General features: G+C 39.6%; 1 protein-coding gene across 1 annotated transcript in view; it reads left to right on the top strand.

The window, feature by feature from the left end:
- Positions 1-15131, top strand: part of LOC308296313 (uncharacterized protein) — a gene marked incomplete at its 5' end in the record, with an annotated part of 18205 nt that extends 3074 nt beyond the window's left edge. The window contains 10 exons of the mRNA XM_080739545.1: positions 275-368; positions 1481-1535; positions 7352-7492; positions 7607-7767; positions 7890-7988; positions 11178-11323; positions 11886-12057; positions 12396-12508; positions 12630-12717; positions 12969-15131. Of these exons, the coding sequence (XP_080595671.1) occupies positions 275-368; positions 1481-1535; positions 7352-7492; positions 7607-7767; positions 7890-7988; positions 11178-11323; positions 11886-12057; positions 12396-12508; positions 12630-12717; positions 12969-13022 (1123 nt within the window). The 3' untranslated portion in view covers positions 13023-15131. The remainder of the gene's footprint in view (positions 1-274; positions 369-1480; positions 1536-7351; positions 7493-7606; positions 7768-7889; positions 7989-11177; positions 11324-11885; positions 12058-12395; positions 12509-12629; positions 12718-12968) is intronic.
- Between the last annotated feature and the right edge of the window lie 1384 nt (positions 15132-16515).

Genomic DNA, 16515 nt, shown 5'->3' with positions numbered 1-16515 from the left:
ATTGATATACTACAACAAAGTACGGTGCCTCTTGTGGCTCATATGGGTAGGCACAGTAAAAGCATGTGAAGCACCGGTAATGCTTAATTTATAATGCCTTGTACGACGGTGTCACATGCCAGAAATTCATGCAAATCCATAATCTTTGGGGCGTGCTACACTGTTGTATGACAAATTATAAGTCAGACTTTAGCAAGTAGATATTGTTGAGCCTGCAATTAAACTGGCTTGGAATTGGCTCCTTTAATTTAAACCTTCACTGGTGTTATTTCAGGTATGCTGAAGAACATATACAGAAAGCTGGTGTTGCCATTGAAACGCAGGGGTTTACCTTCATCACAAGTGGCCGTAAAAGAGAATCATTGACGGTAAGAAGAGCCTTTTGCCTCCTGAAACTTCTCAAACTGTCACAAACGTACATTGAGTGTTACCTGTGTGAGGTTCGTAAGCCCAATCACAGTATGAAAATAATAGCTGTTTAGAGAGAATCATGATGCAGTAAAAGTAAATACATTGCAATAGTCTGCAATTAGTGTGGTTGCTATAGGCAACAAACTATTGTTCTTGGCAGAGACTTTTTTTGCCAGCAAAGTGAACCTGCATGCTTTTTGTTCATCTTTGCACAAAAGAAAGGTGAAGCTTTTGGTCATGCTTCACATACTGTTGTCACATGACATCTTCACATGACTTCACATGACATCACAATATATTATATACTCGGGAAGATGGAACTCAGTTCCCAGTGGAATTCTTGCGACTCGCGTCAGTGCAACCACACTTGCAATTTCCCAGAATTGCACCTTTCTAGTTATTATTTTGTTTTACTAGCTGTTCATTAGTTTTAACTGTTATTCTCTATATCCCCCCATCGGTATTTTATATATATATATTATATATTCAGAAAACACTTTTCTGTAAGAAGGAACCATATCTTAGCCCAATCAAAATGGTTGGTAAACGGATACATTGGAAGCCTGTGTGAAAGGCACTCCCTCTCACAGTAGCGATATCTCACTGCATGCCGCTCCTACGAAAGGCTGGGTTACACACACACACACACACACACACACACACACACACACACACACACACACACACACACACACACACACAGACTCTCACATCGCTCACAGCATCTCTGCAGTACTACATATACTAAGCAGGCTGGGGAACAATCTCTCTCCCTGTCTTCCTTTCTCATTTTCCTTTGCCTTTCTTTCTCTCTACTCTCCTTTGTGTGTGAAAGAGATGAAGATGAATAAGATAATTACAGAGAAGGACTGTACTGGAAGGATTATTGGCTATATACAGGAAGAGCTCAAAGCAGGCACTTTCAGCCACAACAGGGCACCTGACAACGGGGTTTTCTGATGTGCAAAGACAAGAGAAGATTCAGCTCTTACTAGCTGCTCGCTCCAGAAAACCATAAATATAATCTGTCACTTGTTATTTATTTCTCTCCCTGTTTTCTCTTCCACAGGGGAATGCAACGCTGCATCTCTACCCTCACTTCAGACCACTCCTTGAGTTCAAAGGTAAGGCGCTCCCCTTATTTTGAAATTCTGTCAGTTATTCTAGAAATAAGAAAATCTTAATTTTCACCACCTAAATGCTGTCATGAACAATATTAAAATGATTCACTGTTGTGCTTTGTAATAGTAGCATTGATGTTGCTATTGGTAATCGAGGCAACACGCAGGCCTTTCCAGCCTATCCACCTGTTACTCAAACTAAAGCCATATCGGTATTATCAAGTGAATGTTTTGGTGTACATACATTTTGTCTCAACATGTAGCCTCTGTGATATTGCTAGCCTGACTCATACAGTACCATCACGCAACACAACAGAGCTGTTGTTTCATCTCATGTCTTATGTAGCTAGTCACTGTTGCGAGTTGCGACTCTCTGGCTTTGGTATAGTTTCTGCCCATCGATGGTTTCAGTCTTGAAACTAGAAAAATATTGTTCCTTCGAAACAATTGTGGGCTCGCTTCAAGCCAGAAAACAATGGCTATAAAAGTACAAAATGTCAAGATCGCAGGCAGTGCTCTCTTTGACGTTACTGACGTCAAAGATTGGTCCATTTTGTTCCAAAAATGTGTTGTGCAAAAGTTGACCCGCTGGTGGCGCTATAACAGGCCAATGTAAGAAGGGTGGTATCTGTTCCTTGACCTATTGGGAATGTGCTTGCAAGATTTCACGCACATTGCAGGCTGTGTTCATGATTTGAGGTGTTTTTGGCTTTGGCCACTTTATCGCTGCTTGCAGCTATATTCATTATTATTATTTTTTTTGTGTGTGTGCACTTCATAGGCATATTAGATAAAGGTCCTTAGATTGTGTGTAGAATGTTTCATGCAAATTGCAAAAAAAATCCTAACGGGTTTAAGCGTTTCACAAACTGCTCAAAATGATATAGCGCCCCCCTTTGGCCAATTGGGTTAAGATTGGTTTTAGTGATATTTGGACTAACACTCTACATCTTTGCCAAATGCCATGAACATGTTACTTTGCATGTATGATTTAGAGGCAGAAGAATAATTTGCATAAAACTGCAATATTCATTGAATTTATTTAAAAAAGCATGTTTCAATTTTAAAGAAATCCGATCTGACAGATCTTTAGATATCGGTCCAAAGTTCACGTAAAAAAAGTTTTGTGCACGTGGAGCGAAAATTCCAGAATAAAAGCGGGTTTACGCGTTTTACAAACTGCTCAAAGTGGCGGAAAATCGAAGGGCGGAGCTTACTTAACAACGACACAGATGTCTTCCGCTTGAGTCAAAGCACGCGTGTAACAAGTTGCATGTCTTCAAACGAAACGAGTCATGACTTATGCCCGTTTGAAGTTTGAATTTTCAAACGCTTCGTATAGCGCCCCCCTTTGGCCGATTGGAATAAAATTGGTTTCAGTGATACTTTGACTAACCCTCCACATCTTTGCCAAATGCCATGAACGTGTAACTTTGCATGTATGATTTAGAGGCAGAAGAATAATTTGCATAAAACCGCAATATTGATTAAATTATTAAAAAATTATATTTCACTTTAAAAAAAATCTGGTTGATCAATCTGACCGTATTGGTCCAAAGTTCATGTGAAAAAAGTTTTGTGCGCGTATCGAAAAAAACCCAGGAGGAGATAGATTTTTACTGTTTTTCATATAATTCCGAATTGTGGGAGACCTAAAGGTCAGAGGTCAAAAGTTAGAGGGTAAAAGTTGTTCGGCATGAGGAGACGCATAAGTGGATACAGGTTTCATGGCTGTATGTATAACACAGCATGAGCTATACCTGTTCAAAGATCGCACTTTCGAAGGCTTCCTACAGCGCCACCATTTGGCCGATTGCTATAAAAAATAATAGCGCACTTCGCCACTGTAAACTGAACACATTGATGTTTTTATTTTCATTTTCTCACTAAGTATGTAGGAGTAGAAAGGAACCGAAGTTCCCGTCTACTGTCTGACTGACTGACTGACTGACTGATAGATAAATAATGACAATATCTAAAGTGTGCTCGCCTTATAGGCGAGCCCACAATTAGAATTGACTACAAAGCATGAACTTTTCGTATGTTCCCAAAACAAATGGGTCTTCAACCCTGTTGTTATGAACTGATTCAGCATGACATGAAAACGTTATCAGTTCTTTTGTTGTAGAATTTGTTGTAACAGTACCAACAAGTTGGGTACAAGGAAAGGCAGTACGACAGAAATAATCAATAGGTGATAAATGGAGTTGAGAGGTGCAGCCAACGATCCTTAGCGAACAACAGAAATAACGTTCTGCTGTATCATCCATGAATATCACATGGGAGAAACTGTTGGAGCTGCACCAAATCTCATAACTGGTGTATGTTACAGTCTTAAGGATTTACGTTTAGGTTTGAATCACTGAATCAAATTACACTTCTATAATTCACTGTAGCTGCAGTAGAGGCAGATATGGACTTGGTAGCTGTTCCATCTGTTTATTCCTTAACTCTTGAGGTATTACAATTTAGTATTCTACTGTATCTGATAGTTTATCCCACTAAAAAAATATTCTTGTGAGATTGATTCTTGTGATATCCAGCTGCTGTTGTCCAGAGCTTATGACTGTCTTGATGATAGAGTTAATGTGCTTCACCTTGATGACTAATGCTCAATACTGAGTCATAGCTTCAGAGTGCACCAGGTTTATCACGTCATCAGGTTTATCACGTCATCAAATCAGGCACAGACTCCATGCTCACATTTTCTCACTGTCTCACACCAACGTCATGGAAATCTGTATATTTATATGCGTATAAAGGAAAGAGACATAATTGGTGAACTATTCTTTTGCAATGTTAGTCTTTGTTAGTAGTGTCTATGTTGTCCTGCATGTGGTAGCAGTGGTTGGTGTGGTCCAGCTCTGACACTGGCTCAGTGGTGAATGAAAAATGCTTGAGTAGGAACTCTGGGTGTGCCTGCCTGGATGAAGTCTCCGCGTGGAGGGGGCTGCACTGTACTGTACGTCTATACATTGACAGTATGTAGATAGTGAGGGTTCACTGGGTGCGGAGTGCACACGGTATGGCGTGTGAGTCACACGCCCCATCGACAGCAGTGCAGTGGAGTCAGGAGGAGCTACTGAGAAATGTCACAGCCATTAGAGCCTGCACAGACTAGAGCACAGCCCTCCGACAGCAGCTCCACACCACAGGCCCTGTACCTCGCCCACGGAACGGATCTGGCCTGGAATCCAGCTGCATCACTGGCCCGCTGCCTCTGGAAATACTACATTAGATATACTCTACCTGTTTGCCAGTCATGCTGGCTGAGGATGACTTGGCAGAAAATAATACATCTAATATCTTTATCCAGTGGGAGTTGCCGCTGATTGCTTGTTGCGTGTTGCAGTCTGAGGCATGTATAATGTTTGTGCATGTTGTGTAAAGGCTGCATGTATATATATATATATATATTTTTTTTTTTATATATTATTATTATTATTTTATTATTTCTTTTATCAACTTTGTTGTCAAGATAGAGTTTAGAATGTGACTAATGCCTGCTATCATCCTTAGTCAAATGATTCATTCTGGTTTAAAGTGACATGCATAGATGTGATTTGTATGCATGCAATGTGTTTGCATTTGATATGCTTAGTTTTCAGTCAACAAGTTCTCTTTTAGTCTTTGTCAATGCAGCATTATTTCAGCCTTTGCCCTTTTCCTCGTGCACAGGATCTCCTGTTCAGCCTTCTCAGTTACTCTGTCTAGAGGGACTCTGAACGCTGACACTAGTCACGCTTGGCAACTATTCACCTTTAGACACTTTTTTAGGGCATGTCGATATAGGTTTTTCTTTTTTTAAACTAAAAACAAATGCTGATCTACTAGATCACAACACATCGCAGCGTGACCTGTTCTGAGCTTGTAGATCAGCTATTTTCACTGTTTGTCATACGATAAAGTATATAGAGCATACGTGATTTCGGCAGGAATACAATATTACATATTGATAAATATGTCCATAATCTGTCTCACTCGTCTTTTAGCACTCCTGATCAATAGCTTCTGTGGACTGAATTAAAAGTACATGTACTGTTACTTTGAGCATTAAGCATTTTGTTGCATAGGAGTTGGCATTTCAGCTTTAGGTAAGAGGAATGGCCAATTAATAGGAAAGATATGGGAACACCCTTTTGAACCAAGGTGTGGATTTGGAGACAGATATATTGGTAGTGAGGCCATGCTGATAATAGAACCATAGGGGAATGCTAATGTGTCACAGTGGCCAAGGCTGTGGTCGCAGCAGCACAAGGGTGTGATTTGTACTAACACCTGCCCCTTGCCATGAAATACCCCCAGTGTCATCTGGGGCCTCTATCTGCATGCGTGTTTGTGTGTATTGAGTGAGGGTGGGGGGGAGTTGGGCTTGGGGAGGGTGGTGGTGGTGGTCTCTCAACGGTCATCCTGTTCAGCTGCTCAAAGAGATGCGGGCTGTGTGGATGTGCAGGGGTGTCGCACCAAATTCTGGGCCCTGGGTACAAGGATTTACTGCGGGCCCCGCATTCTTACGCATTATTTTGTGCTTTAACTATTGAAAAAGAGCAGATATACAAGCTCACAGCGGGCTTGTAGATCTGCTATTTTTGAAAAATCGTGAAAATGTGTATGTCTTTGAATATTTTAAATCCTGAAAAACCTAGGTTTCTATGTCATTGGTGCTCAAATTCTTTCATGTGAATGACCCCCAAAATGATATGTATTTGACCACGGACCCCATCTCAAAATATGTAGTCTCAGGGACCCTCCAGAAGCAAAGTTTGAGTTACAAATGTTCGCTTAAAAAATACATATACGGTATTCAAAGATTTGCACACAACGTTTCAAAGAGTAGCAGATCTACAAGCTCGCAGCTCGGCACTCACTGCCACGCTGTGAGCTTGTACATCTGCTATTTCTCAATAGTTAAAGTATAAAAATAATTAAGGCCCCTCCGCCTTGGGCCCTAGTAACCCAGTCCCACTTTCCCCCCCCCCTTGTGACGCCCCTGTGGATGTGTGTCAGTGTGGAGCCGACTTCAGGGGACTCGTGCGCCGGTGTTTGTGGAATAGTGCGACCTCACAGTGCGTTGCTTCACAGTCGTTCTTCACTGGCTAGCTTTATGTCCCACGCCCCACACTAAAGCTGCCAGTTGAAGAGCTGTTGTGTGTAACCATGACAACAGACCTCTCTCCGCAGAGAGGATGGTGGGAGAAGTCCGACCCTGTGAATTGTTTCATGTCAGGTAGTTTGATCTGTGAGGGCGTGGTGGACACCAGGGGTGTTGGCCTTTTGGGGATTTTCATTGTAGCTTACGGAAGCATTGTTGTCAAAATGTCCAAATGTTCATTAGTGCCCATAATCAAAATACAAACATAGAGTTGTATAAACTGGACCAATATTTATTTATTATAATAATTGACTTGACACATTTTCATTTAAAAAGTCAAAGAGTTGACAGTATTTCTGGCCATCCCTGCTACTTACTGGCTTCTTTCAGCTCTCATAGTATTGACTGCACTGCGGCTCCCAGTAACAAATAAACCAGTCATTGGTGGTGACAACCTTCAGCAGGGCTTCAACATGTTATTTATCACCCTGAACCTTTACTGAAGTGGGGTACCCTAATAGTATATATATCTTACCCTACACAGTGTGTGTATGTATATATATATATAGTGTATGTATGTATGTATGTATGTATGTGTGTGTGTATATATATATATATATATATATATATATATATATATATATATATATATATATATATATATATATATATATATATATATTCACTGTGCATAGAGTACGGCATACACAGAATCTCTATACCCTAGGTGTTTTGGACTACCTATCGTCAGAGATCTCCACCTCCAAACAGAAGAAGTTCAGCCTGGTGACATTTGTGGACACGCCAGGTCTGGTGGACGGGGACATGGTCTACCCCTTTGATGTGAACAGCGCCATCACCTGGTTTGGTAAGGCTTTATCGTTCAACATCTTTCCTAATTCCAGTGTGTCTACTCAAGAGGCATAAACCGTTGATTGATTCTATCTCATCTAATGTGTATTCTCTTCCCGTCTCTGTGCAGGGGAGCAGGCAGACCTGATCTTCGTGTTCTTCGACCCCATGGGCCAGGCGCTGTGCAAACGAACTCTCAACATCGTGGAGAAATTGAGTGAGACGTGTGCAGACAAGCTGTTGTTCTACCTCAGCAAGGCGGATGAGGCTGGGAAAGAAACAGACAGACAAGTGGGTTTGCCAGATAAAGTGCCTATAGCGCTGAACCTTTTCTAGACCTGCTCTTAATTTTGAGCTGTTTGGATTGAGATCCAATGTAATGAATAAACCAGGCTGTGCTCTTGTAATTACAGAGGGTGATGATGCAGATAGTCCAGGAACTGTGTCGTCGTCCGGGCCTCAACAAATGTGGTTTTGAGATGCCCACAATATACATCCCTAATCCACAGAAGGTAAGACTGCAGGCTTACTGTACATCCTTATAATCTATGTCATTCTCCTTGTGACTCCTTACTTCCTCCGTAATTATAAATAATAACTGCAACAAATGCTGCCGACAACGCATGTGTACTCCCAACGTTTCTTCGCCTGCATCACATGCTGTTCACGTGACGTGACCATTAGAACATATATGTTCTAGGCTTTAGTCTTTAATTCTATTAGCTACAGTATACACATGTGATGGTGACAATAACTAGTTGCTATTCATTTACTATTTTCTTTATAACTTCTTTTGTTTAAATTTAAAGTTGGGCATTTTCAGTAGAGTCAACCTCAATTGTGTGCGCATCTTAAATTGGGTAGATAGATAGATAGATAGATACCTTTATTATCCCAAGGGGGAAATTTAGTTGTCCAGTAGTAGCACAGCAGTATACAGTTATTTACAAAGTTACAGAGACGTAAGAAAGATAGATAAGAGGGAAAAAAACAAAACAAAGACAAGAGCAGTACAGTACCAATAAGGAGAAGGTGCATCAATAGAGGGGGCGAATAATATATAAGTATATATACATAAAGTGTCTTGCAAAAGAGACCATAGCAGTCAATGCTAGTTAGTGCAAACAAGTATCTCACTGTCATTGTTAAACAAAGCAAAAATACTCAGAAACTACCAACACTAACAACCTAATAGTGCAGTGTCAAAAATCAGTGCGAAAAAAGAAGAAACTAGGAAGCGTGTCACCGCAAGGCGCACATGAGCACTCTTCCTGGAAGGTCCTTAGAGGTCAAAGTCAATACAGCAATTGTTCCTTAGAGGTCAAAGTCAATACAGCAATGGTTCCGTAAGTCTAAGTTAGGAAGGGAGACCTTTTCAAGCGTCCGTTATGTGCCTCGTTGTACAGCTTAAGGGCAGCCGGTACAAAAGATTTTCCTAATCTCTCACATCTCCGTACTGGGTAGGTAAAGCGGTCGTTTCCTCTCTTACTCCAGTAACTGGTGATCTCTAGATGGAGGGGGTGGGAGGAGTTCTCCAAGATGGAATCTAGCTTCTTTGCAGTGCGCACCCTGGTTACTTCCTCCACCCCCTGCAGAGAGGACCCAACGACAGAGCCTGCTTTCTTCACCAGTCTGTTTAGGTTAAACGTGTCACCTGCTCTGTTGTTGCCACCCCAGCATGTTATGCCAAAAAAGAGGACACTTGCCATGACAGACTGATAGAACATCTGTAGCATCCTATTGCACACCCCAAACGATCTCAGTCTTCTCAGGAGGAACAGCCTGCTTTTCCCCTTGCTGTGAATCGGGTTAGGGTTAGGGTTAGGTCTGAATTTAAAGGGATATTTCACTTTAAAAAAAAAACTTTGGTCATTTTATTGTCTAATCAGGCTTTTATGAACACCCTGGACAGATTTTAATTTGCTTCATTCAATATTTAGATATTTGATGTAAATGTTACCAGACCTTCCTCCTGCAGGACAACTCCTCATACATACCCATTGTAACTTCAAACTCCATTTTAATCATGATAAATTCATCAAAAACACATTATAATTTTTTTTTACTAATTAACACACGTTTTATGCCCATATTAAGGATATTATGTTATCAATATTAAGGACATATCTGGGAATGCCCATATTTGGTAATGCCCATATATGAGCATTTTTTGACATAACATTGTTGACTATCATGTAGGGGTTTCCATATTATATGAGTAACCATATACATCACTGGCTAGATGGCCAAGAATTGGCACGGGCGAGGTCGCATGTAACCCTGAGGTGTCTTACTAGTAATACCCTCCTAATATGTGAGCAGACCGTGCTTTTTGATAACCTATTAGGAGGTTTGTATGAGTCACCGGAAAAATGAATGGGTGTTTTTGATTAATTTACCATGGTTAAAATGGAGTTTGAAGTAGGGATCGACCGATTATCGAAACGGACGATAATCGAAGTCGATATTCATAACATTTATTAATATCGCAAAATTTCGATATCGAAAAAAAAAGTTGAAAATAAAAATCGATATATATATTATTATTTTTTTGCATCTTGGTTACTGATTTTCACTGATTTCCTGCTGCGGAAGACGTTTTTAACGCTGAATTTAGAAGACATATTACACAAACAGCACCAATCCATGAATCGGTACAACACCCATTGCATTACCCAGTAGCAAATAGATGATAAATAGATAGATAGATTATAGATGATAGAGATATAGATAGATCTTTGCCAATGTCACCAGCTGCTATAAAAAATAACAATAATAATAGTAATAATAAATGTGTTAAATAATGACAAATATTAGTATATATAGCCTATATTCTAGTATGTGGCGACTAGATGTGAGCCTCTAGAACATTTAGGATGGAAAAAAATATATAAATTAACCACTTAACCACTATTTCAAATTGGGGGATATTTTTTTTTCTTTTTTTACTTAAAATGCATATCGGTTCATAATATCGGTTATCGGCCTCTTTGATCACAACTTATCGATATTGAAATCGAACATGAAAATCCCATATCGGTCGACCCCTAGTTTGAAGTTACGATGGGTGTGTATGCGGAGGAGTCCTGCAGGATGAAGGCCTGGTAACATTTACATCAAATATCTAAATATTGAATCAAGCAAATTAAAAACTGTTCAGGGTGTTCATAAAAGCCTGATTAGACGATGAAATTACCAAACGTTCTTTTGAATGTGAAATATCCCTTTAAGGTTCTTTGCTATCCTTGGTGTTGAATGGCCATTGATTATCTTGGAAAATAATGTATCCACTTCAGCTTGTCACTGTACTGTGGATAGCCAAGAACAGTATGAATCATGTGCAATATGATTGCTGGGTGAGTTACACACCGTGTCAGGGGGAGTAGGGGTTGTAAACCATGGCCTTTGATCAGCCATCTTTGACAATGTCAGCCCTGGTCCAGAGTAATTGCTCTGCTGTCCCCTGATCAATGGCCGCGAGGCTGTGCTCTGCACGGTGCACGCCTCCTGCACAGTATTATCGCAGAGAGAGTGCAGTTTCACGTCCTGCTAAGTGCACATGTCTGTCAGTCAATATTCCCATAGGATTAGGAAGAACTCTCCAGTTTAAGGCGCACATCAAATTTGCAGTGTCATTCCATCAAACAAAGCGTTCCATTCAGCCATTCCAGTGTGTATAAGCAAACGTTTGTCCTGTTTAGCCAAGCCGCTGTGTGAACCAGATTGATGGGGTGTGTGAGACCATTGAGAAGACCATCAACCAGGCAGTTCAGAAGACTCTGGATCAGCTAGAGAAGGACTGCGATGTCATCTGTTCAACCATTAGCAACAGACTTGCCCAAGACAGGTAGACCACTTAACATCATGTATCGGTGTTATCCTTCATATTTAAACCATGATGGACATATTCAATTAGCCGATTGAACACTTGAATCCCTATTCTGGATGGAAAATGCAAGCCCACAACACGCCGCAACGTGTGAGCTTGTAGGTCGGCTTTTCGTCAGGGGGGATAAGAGCGATCCAAGTACAGAGCCAACTGGGGTCAGGTTTACCAAGTTTTATATAGTTTCAAGTGGTTAATGTAGTAATCTTTCTGTGAACTGTATCCACAAGTTTCCAACGCCCCATAGTGCATTGCGCAAACGTCTGCACCGAGGTTCCGCCGCCGATTTACAAGCTCACAACGGGTTGCATCTGCGACGCGACGTGAGCTTGTATGTCTGCTGTTAAACCCGGAAGTTTGGTCCTGATAGTCTCCAGTAAACCCCCGGGGAAACTTGTGGATATACCAGATGTATGTTTTATTATACACAGGATACAATAAACTGTCTGATCCCTTGACCTGAATTATCCATGTTTCTTTGTTGATTGCACCTTATATCGATTCTCTCTCTTAATCCACACAGGGCAGACGTCAGCCACAACAAAAGTGTCCGTCTTCACTCCTTCCTGTGTGGGGCTCTGGGTGTATTTCTTCCCGTCCTCTTCATCCTCAGCTTCATCGTGAACACCTTCTCCAAAGAGACACTAGATGAACTTTTGGGAGAAGGGCTGTCCAGGATCCTCTCAGCCTCGACGGTATTAATGTGACCCCTATAATGCCTACACTGGGCCCTTGCAGGCCCAGTTTTACACTCCCAGATTTAAATGAACACTCAGAACTTTGTAGCCTCTTATCCTATTCTCACTCTTCTGTTTTCAACATTGTTAACAGTTTGCAGTTGGTTGAATACATTTACTATGTATCTCTTGTGAGTCTTGCAGGGTTTTTTTTTTTTTTTACAGTAATTTGTAGCGAACAACTAACACATTTTTCTGCTTCATGATAGTGGACATCACTGGACATTATTTAGCATAGGCCATAATCTCTGTGGTTTATTTTGTGTTCTGACTGTATATTGTTTGTGTCTCACCAGGGAATAATGGTGTATCTGTGGGACTGGATCCCAGAAGACGGACAAGTATTGTTTCTTATCGTCTTTGGAAGTTTTTGTTACCTCCTGCTATTCCTAGCCAAGTATTTTGCACGGTAGGCAAAATGACATATCCCTACATTTTACCCTACCATACACTCACACCCTCCCTCACTCTCACACACGCACGCACGCACGCACACACACAATAATTAATATTATGTTTTTCTTTCTTAGCCAAGGGAATAAGACTCTGACAAAGAAGGAGAGGAGGAGCCTGGCAGAGTATAATGATTACATCCACGACGTGGTCAGAGACAAGAAGGTTAGCAGCCTTTTATTGTTTTAATCTTGTAGTTTTTTACTCAACAAATGTAGCTAAAGATCATAGTTTTTCTTTTTCTTTTGCTTAATGTCTGTTGTACGGTGGTGTTGCGATTCACAAGCTCACAAGGTGCCATGATGTTTTGTAAGCTTGTAAATCGCCTTCTTTCACCTATAGTACGACGAGTATAAATGAAGCATATGTTGTAATATTTGAGCCACAGAACTAACATTGTAATTTTTTATCAACAGGGTAAATTGTATGAATGGTATCTACAGCAGTGTGCTGCTGAATATGACTTCTAACCATGGGTAAGCTGTTGAAAGTTTACATACATCAGAATTGGTGATGTTATCATTTGTACCATTTCTCAAAATGAGACTGCCTCTTGTTTGCCACTGGGCATTTTTCAATGGGAGCCACGGGATGTTCTGATCAGGTAATTATCACCTGCGTGATAAGCTTTAATCTTTGTTTCCTTGTGATCTTTGACAAATTGTAATACAGTAAGCTTTAATCTTCTCATTTATGTGATCCCTCATGATCTGTGATAAGAATGTAATACAGTTTAATGCCAACGTTATCATCTCAGAAGCAATTGAATTACGCACATGCAATTAAAAGTGCCTTTACTGTTAAGTGCAGGATAAACTATGCTTATAATTATTTGAGAAATATTCTTAATTCATTTCTTAGTTAATTTTGTTTTTCAGTTTTTATTAAGCCATTGTGTTTCTGTTGGAAACTTAAATGTTTACATCTGATTTTGTTCTTACCGTCATCAGAACTAACTGATTCCTGTTAGCAGAATGTTTCATGAAAACTCACAATATTTTATAGTTGTTTTTATTTACCTCCTCTGTTCAGCCAAAAGCTGCCACTTTATCTTTACAAAATACCAGAATGTGTAGTACCTAAAGGAGTGGTTCACCCCAAAATTAAAAAATTTCTATTGATTATTCATGTCATGTAGACTTGAATTCAATAATATTTTTTGGTTTTTGTCGCAATCCTAAGACAAAAAATTGATTATAGTAAACTTACCCTGACGGTTTCCCCATCCACTGCCATGCATCAGGGTCCCCATCCGGAATCAGTGGGGGTAAATTTACTATAATCGCAGGAATGTGACAAATACACTTTTTTTTTTTTTTAAATTGAACTCAAGTCTCCATGGCATGAGTAATCAATAGAAAACAAGTCATTTTGGGGGTGATCTACTCCTTTAACCTTCTATTTGTATTCTGAATATTCTAAATTTTGTAATTCTAGAATAATCAATACTGCAGCATAGAATGTTGAATATTGTATTTGTACAAGGACAGATGCATTTCCTTGAAGTTTTTCAGCAAAACTAATAAGGTGTCATCATCCTTACCATGAATGATGTCCAGAAGTTCTTCCACGACTCTTAGTGTGTTAAAACAATACATCCCATTTGATCCCTGCAATATGTGATATGGTATGTTACCAGATATTTCTTTAGTGCATTGTCCTACAAAACATTATGGTCAAAGTTCAATACAGAATGGAGAAACATTACCAGTTGCCGTCTACAGCTAGCATTAAGCTGTTAACCTGACTCTGCCAGATGGTGACAGTAGTGTGTATACTGCATATACCGCCCTACTCGGTACACACTGCTGCCACCATCTGGCAGAGTCGGGTTATTAAGCTGTGGCTGGCCAAAAATTTAAATGTCTTCATGTAGCACATGTTAATAGTTCTGTTCAACTAGTAAGAATCGGTTGGTCAACTGTGAACTCGTCCAGTGCACTGATGTGTGTACCCTATATACTTTGTTAAGTAGTGGAAAATAGGCATCCAATCTACAGCTGGTGGATCTGCTATTTTGGTGAAATGTTCACCTATTTTGGCTTAATGTTCGTCTATTATGACATAGGGACGGTTGGGTTCATGTGGTTAATTAAATTTGTAGTGTACAATGGACCTGTAAGTGTCCATTTGTACCTTCTTACATTTAAATTGACTTTCATGCAGCGTGTTTGTCAGCTTTGGTTGAACCCTTTTGTCCTAGTGTATTACTTTGGGTTAGCCTAACCCAAAGTTAGGGTTAGGGTCAGTGTTAGTATTGCAATACAAACTCTCTGATCTATAACCTTAGCTGCAATACCACATAATGCCTTCACTCCAGTGTTTGTACATAAGATATATTTATTTTTCTCTGAAAAGGTATCGTTGAGGTCTTTTTTGTTTTACCCAAATCAGGAAAAGAAATCCCTATTTGGGCTCTTTGCAATATTGCTGTGAATGCTGTTAATTTCTATTGTGTATTGTCTGTTATGTCCTAATGTAGGATGTTTTCTTTCTGTTTTGTCTTTATTTAAATGTACTGTTTCAATAGGGTTGTTTAAGTTGTGTGTGCATTTATCTATTGTGTGTTTCTTAAATAGATTTTAGATTTTTATGGATGGTACAATGTCTTCTCAGTGGTAGAAATCTTGTAATCCACTTACTCTAAGACAATCTGTCTTAAAATTAAATATTTTTAATGACTCCAGTATTTATAACTCTGTTTTGTGTGTGTGTGTGTGTGTGTGTGTGTGTGTGTGTGTGTGTGTGTGTGTGTGTGTGTGTGTGTGTGTGTGTGTGTGTGTGTGTGTGTGTGTGTGTGTGTGTGTGTGTGTGTGTGTGTGTGTGTGTGTGTGTGTGTGTGTGTGTGTGTGCGTGTGTGTGAAACAAGACACTTATGTCATTCTTGAAGACTTTTATTTCAAAGTTTTAGTTATAAAAATACCATTCCAAGCCTCTCTGTAGGAAGAACAATGCTTTTTAAAATGTTTGACTTATATCTTAAGCATAATTCATACATTGTACAGGGGTGTAGCTCACTGAAAATAACACCTAATGGAGAGCAATGCTGTTGCATGACAAAATTCTAAATCAGGCTCAAGTCTCAAGTGTTTTGGAATCTTCAATGTACCAAAGAGATGGAATCAAGCTTATTGTATACCTCTAAGCACATTGCAAGCTATTTTGAATGAAAATGAGAAAACCAGTGAAAATGCAATAATTGGCATAGATATAAAAAGCAACAAATTAATAATCTTTTTCAAAAAAGACCAACCCCCGATATCCCCAGGCCACAAACCTCAGTTCCCTGAGTTAGTAACAAAGAACATCCCTATGGAGATGATGGCTATCAAAAATAACCTTCAGCAACTAATGAGTTTCATCCAAAGAAGCAACATCTAATTGTTAGAAAATATATATACATACTTCCATTATCCAAGTACTAACATATAATCAAAGTATGCTTACAGTAGAATTTAATTTGTGCAATCTACTAGCAAGGCAACATAGGTCACCAATAAAAAGAGGTATGTTGCAACCCTTAACCACTTAAGCCCTATTTTCAATTATGTTCACAAATGTTCAATTATTTTTATTACCAAAAACATTTGAGAATATGTGTATATTGCCCAAAATTGTGATGCTAGGGTTAAAGTGGTTAAATGGAAATGTTTAGGTTTAAAGCTGCGTGTATACACTATCTGTGCCCATGTACGTGCGTGTGTGGGTGCGTGAATGTGTGTGATTTGGCAAGTAGTGAAAGGGGCATTCCAGCATCTGCACCTTATGATTATTCTGTTTATCATGTTAAAAGTTGAAGCTTTGTTCAGTGATGCATTTAATTATTAAAATATGTACCAATGTCTATGTTGGGGTTTCCCCACTTCAGATGTCCTGTATTATATCTGTTGCCATGCAGATAATAAGGACTTTTTTTAAAACCCACATGAGCATACAAATAAATGTTATTCAAAACTTAAAGTA

The sequence above is a fragment of the Nannobrachium achirus genome (assembly GCF_963921795.1).
Source record: "Nannobrachium achirus genome assembly, chromosome: 12".
Classification (NCBI taxonomy): Eukaryota; Metazoa; Chordata; class Actinopteri; order Myctophiformes; family Myctophidae; genus Nannobrachium; species Nannobrachium achirus.
The sequence above is the reverse complement of the archived record's forward strand: the minus strand, read 5'-3'. Positions and strand labels throughout refer to the sequence as shown.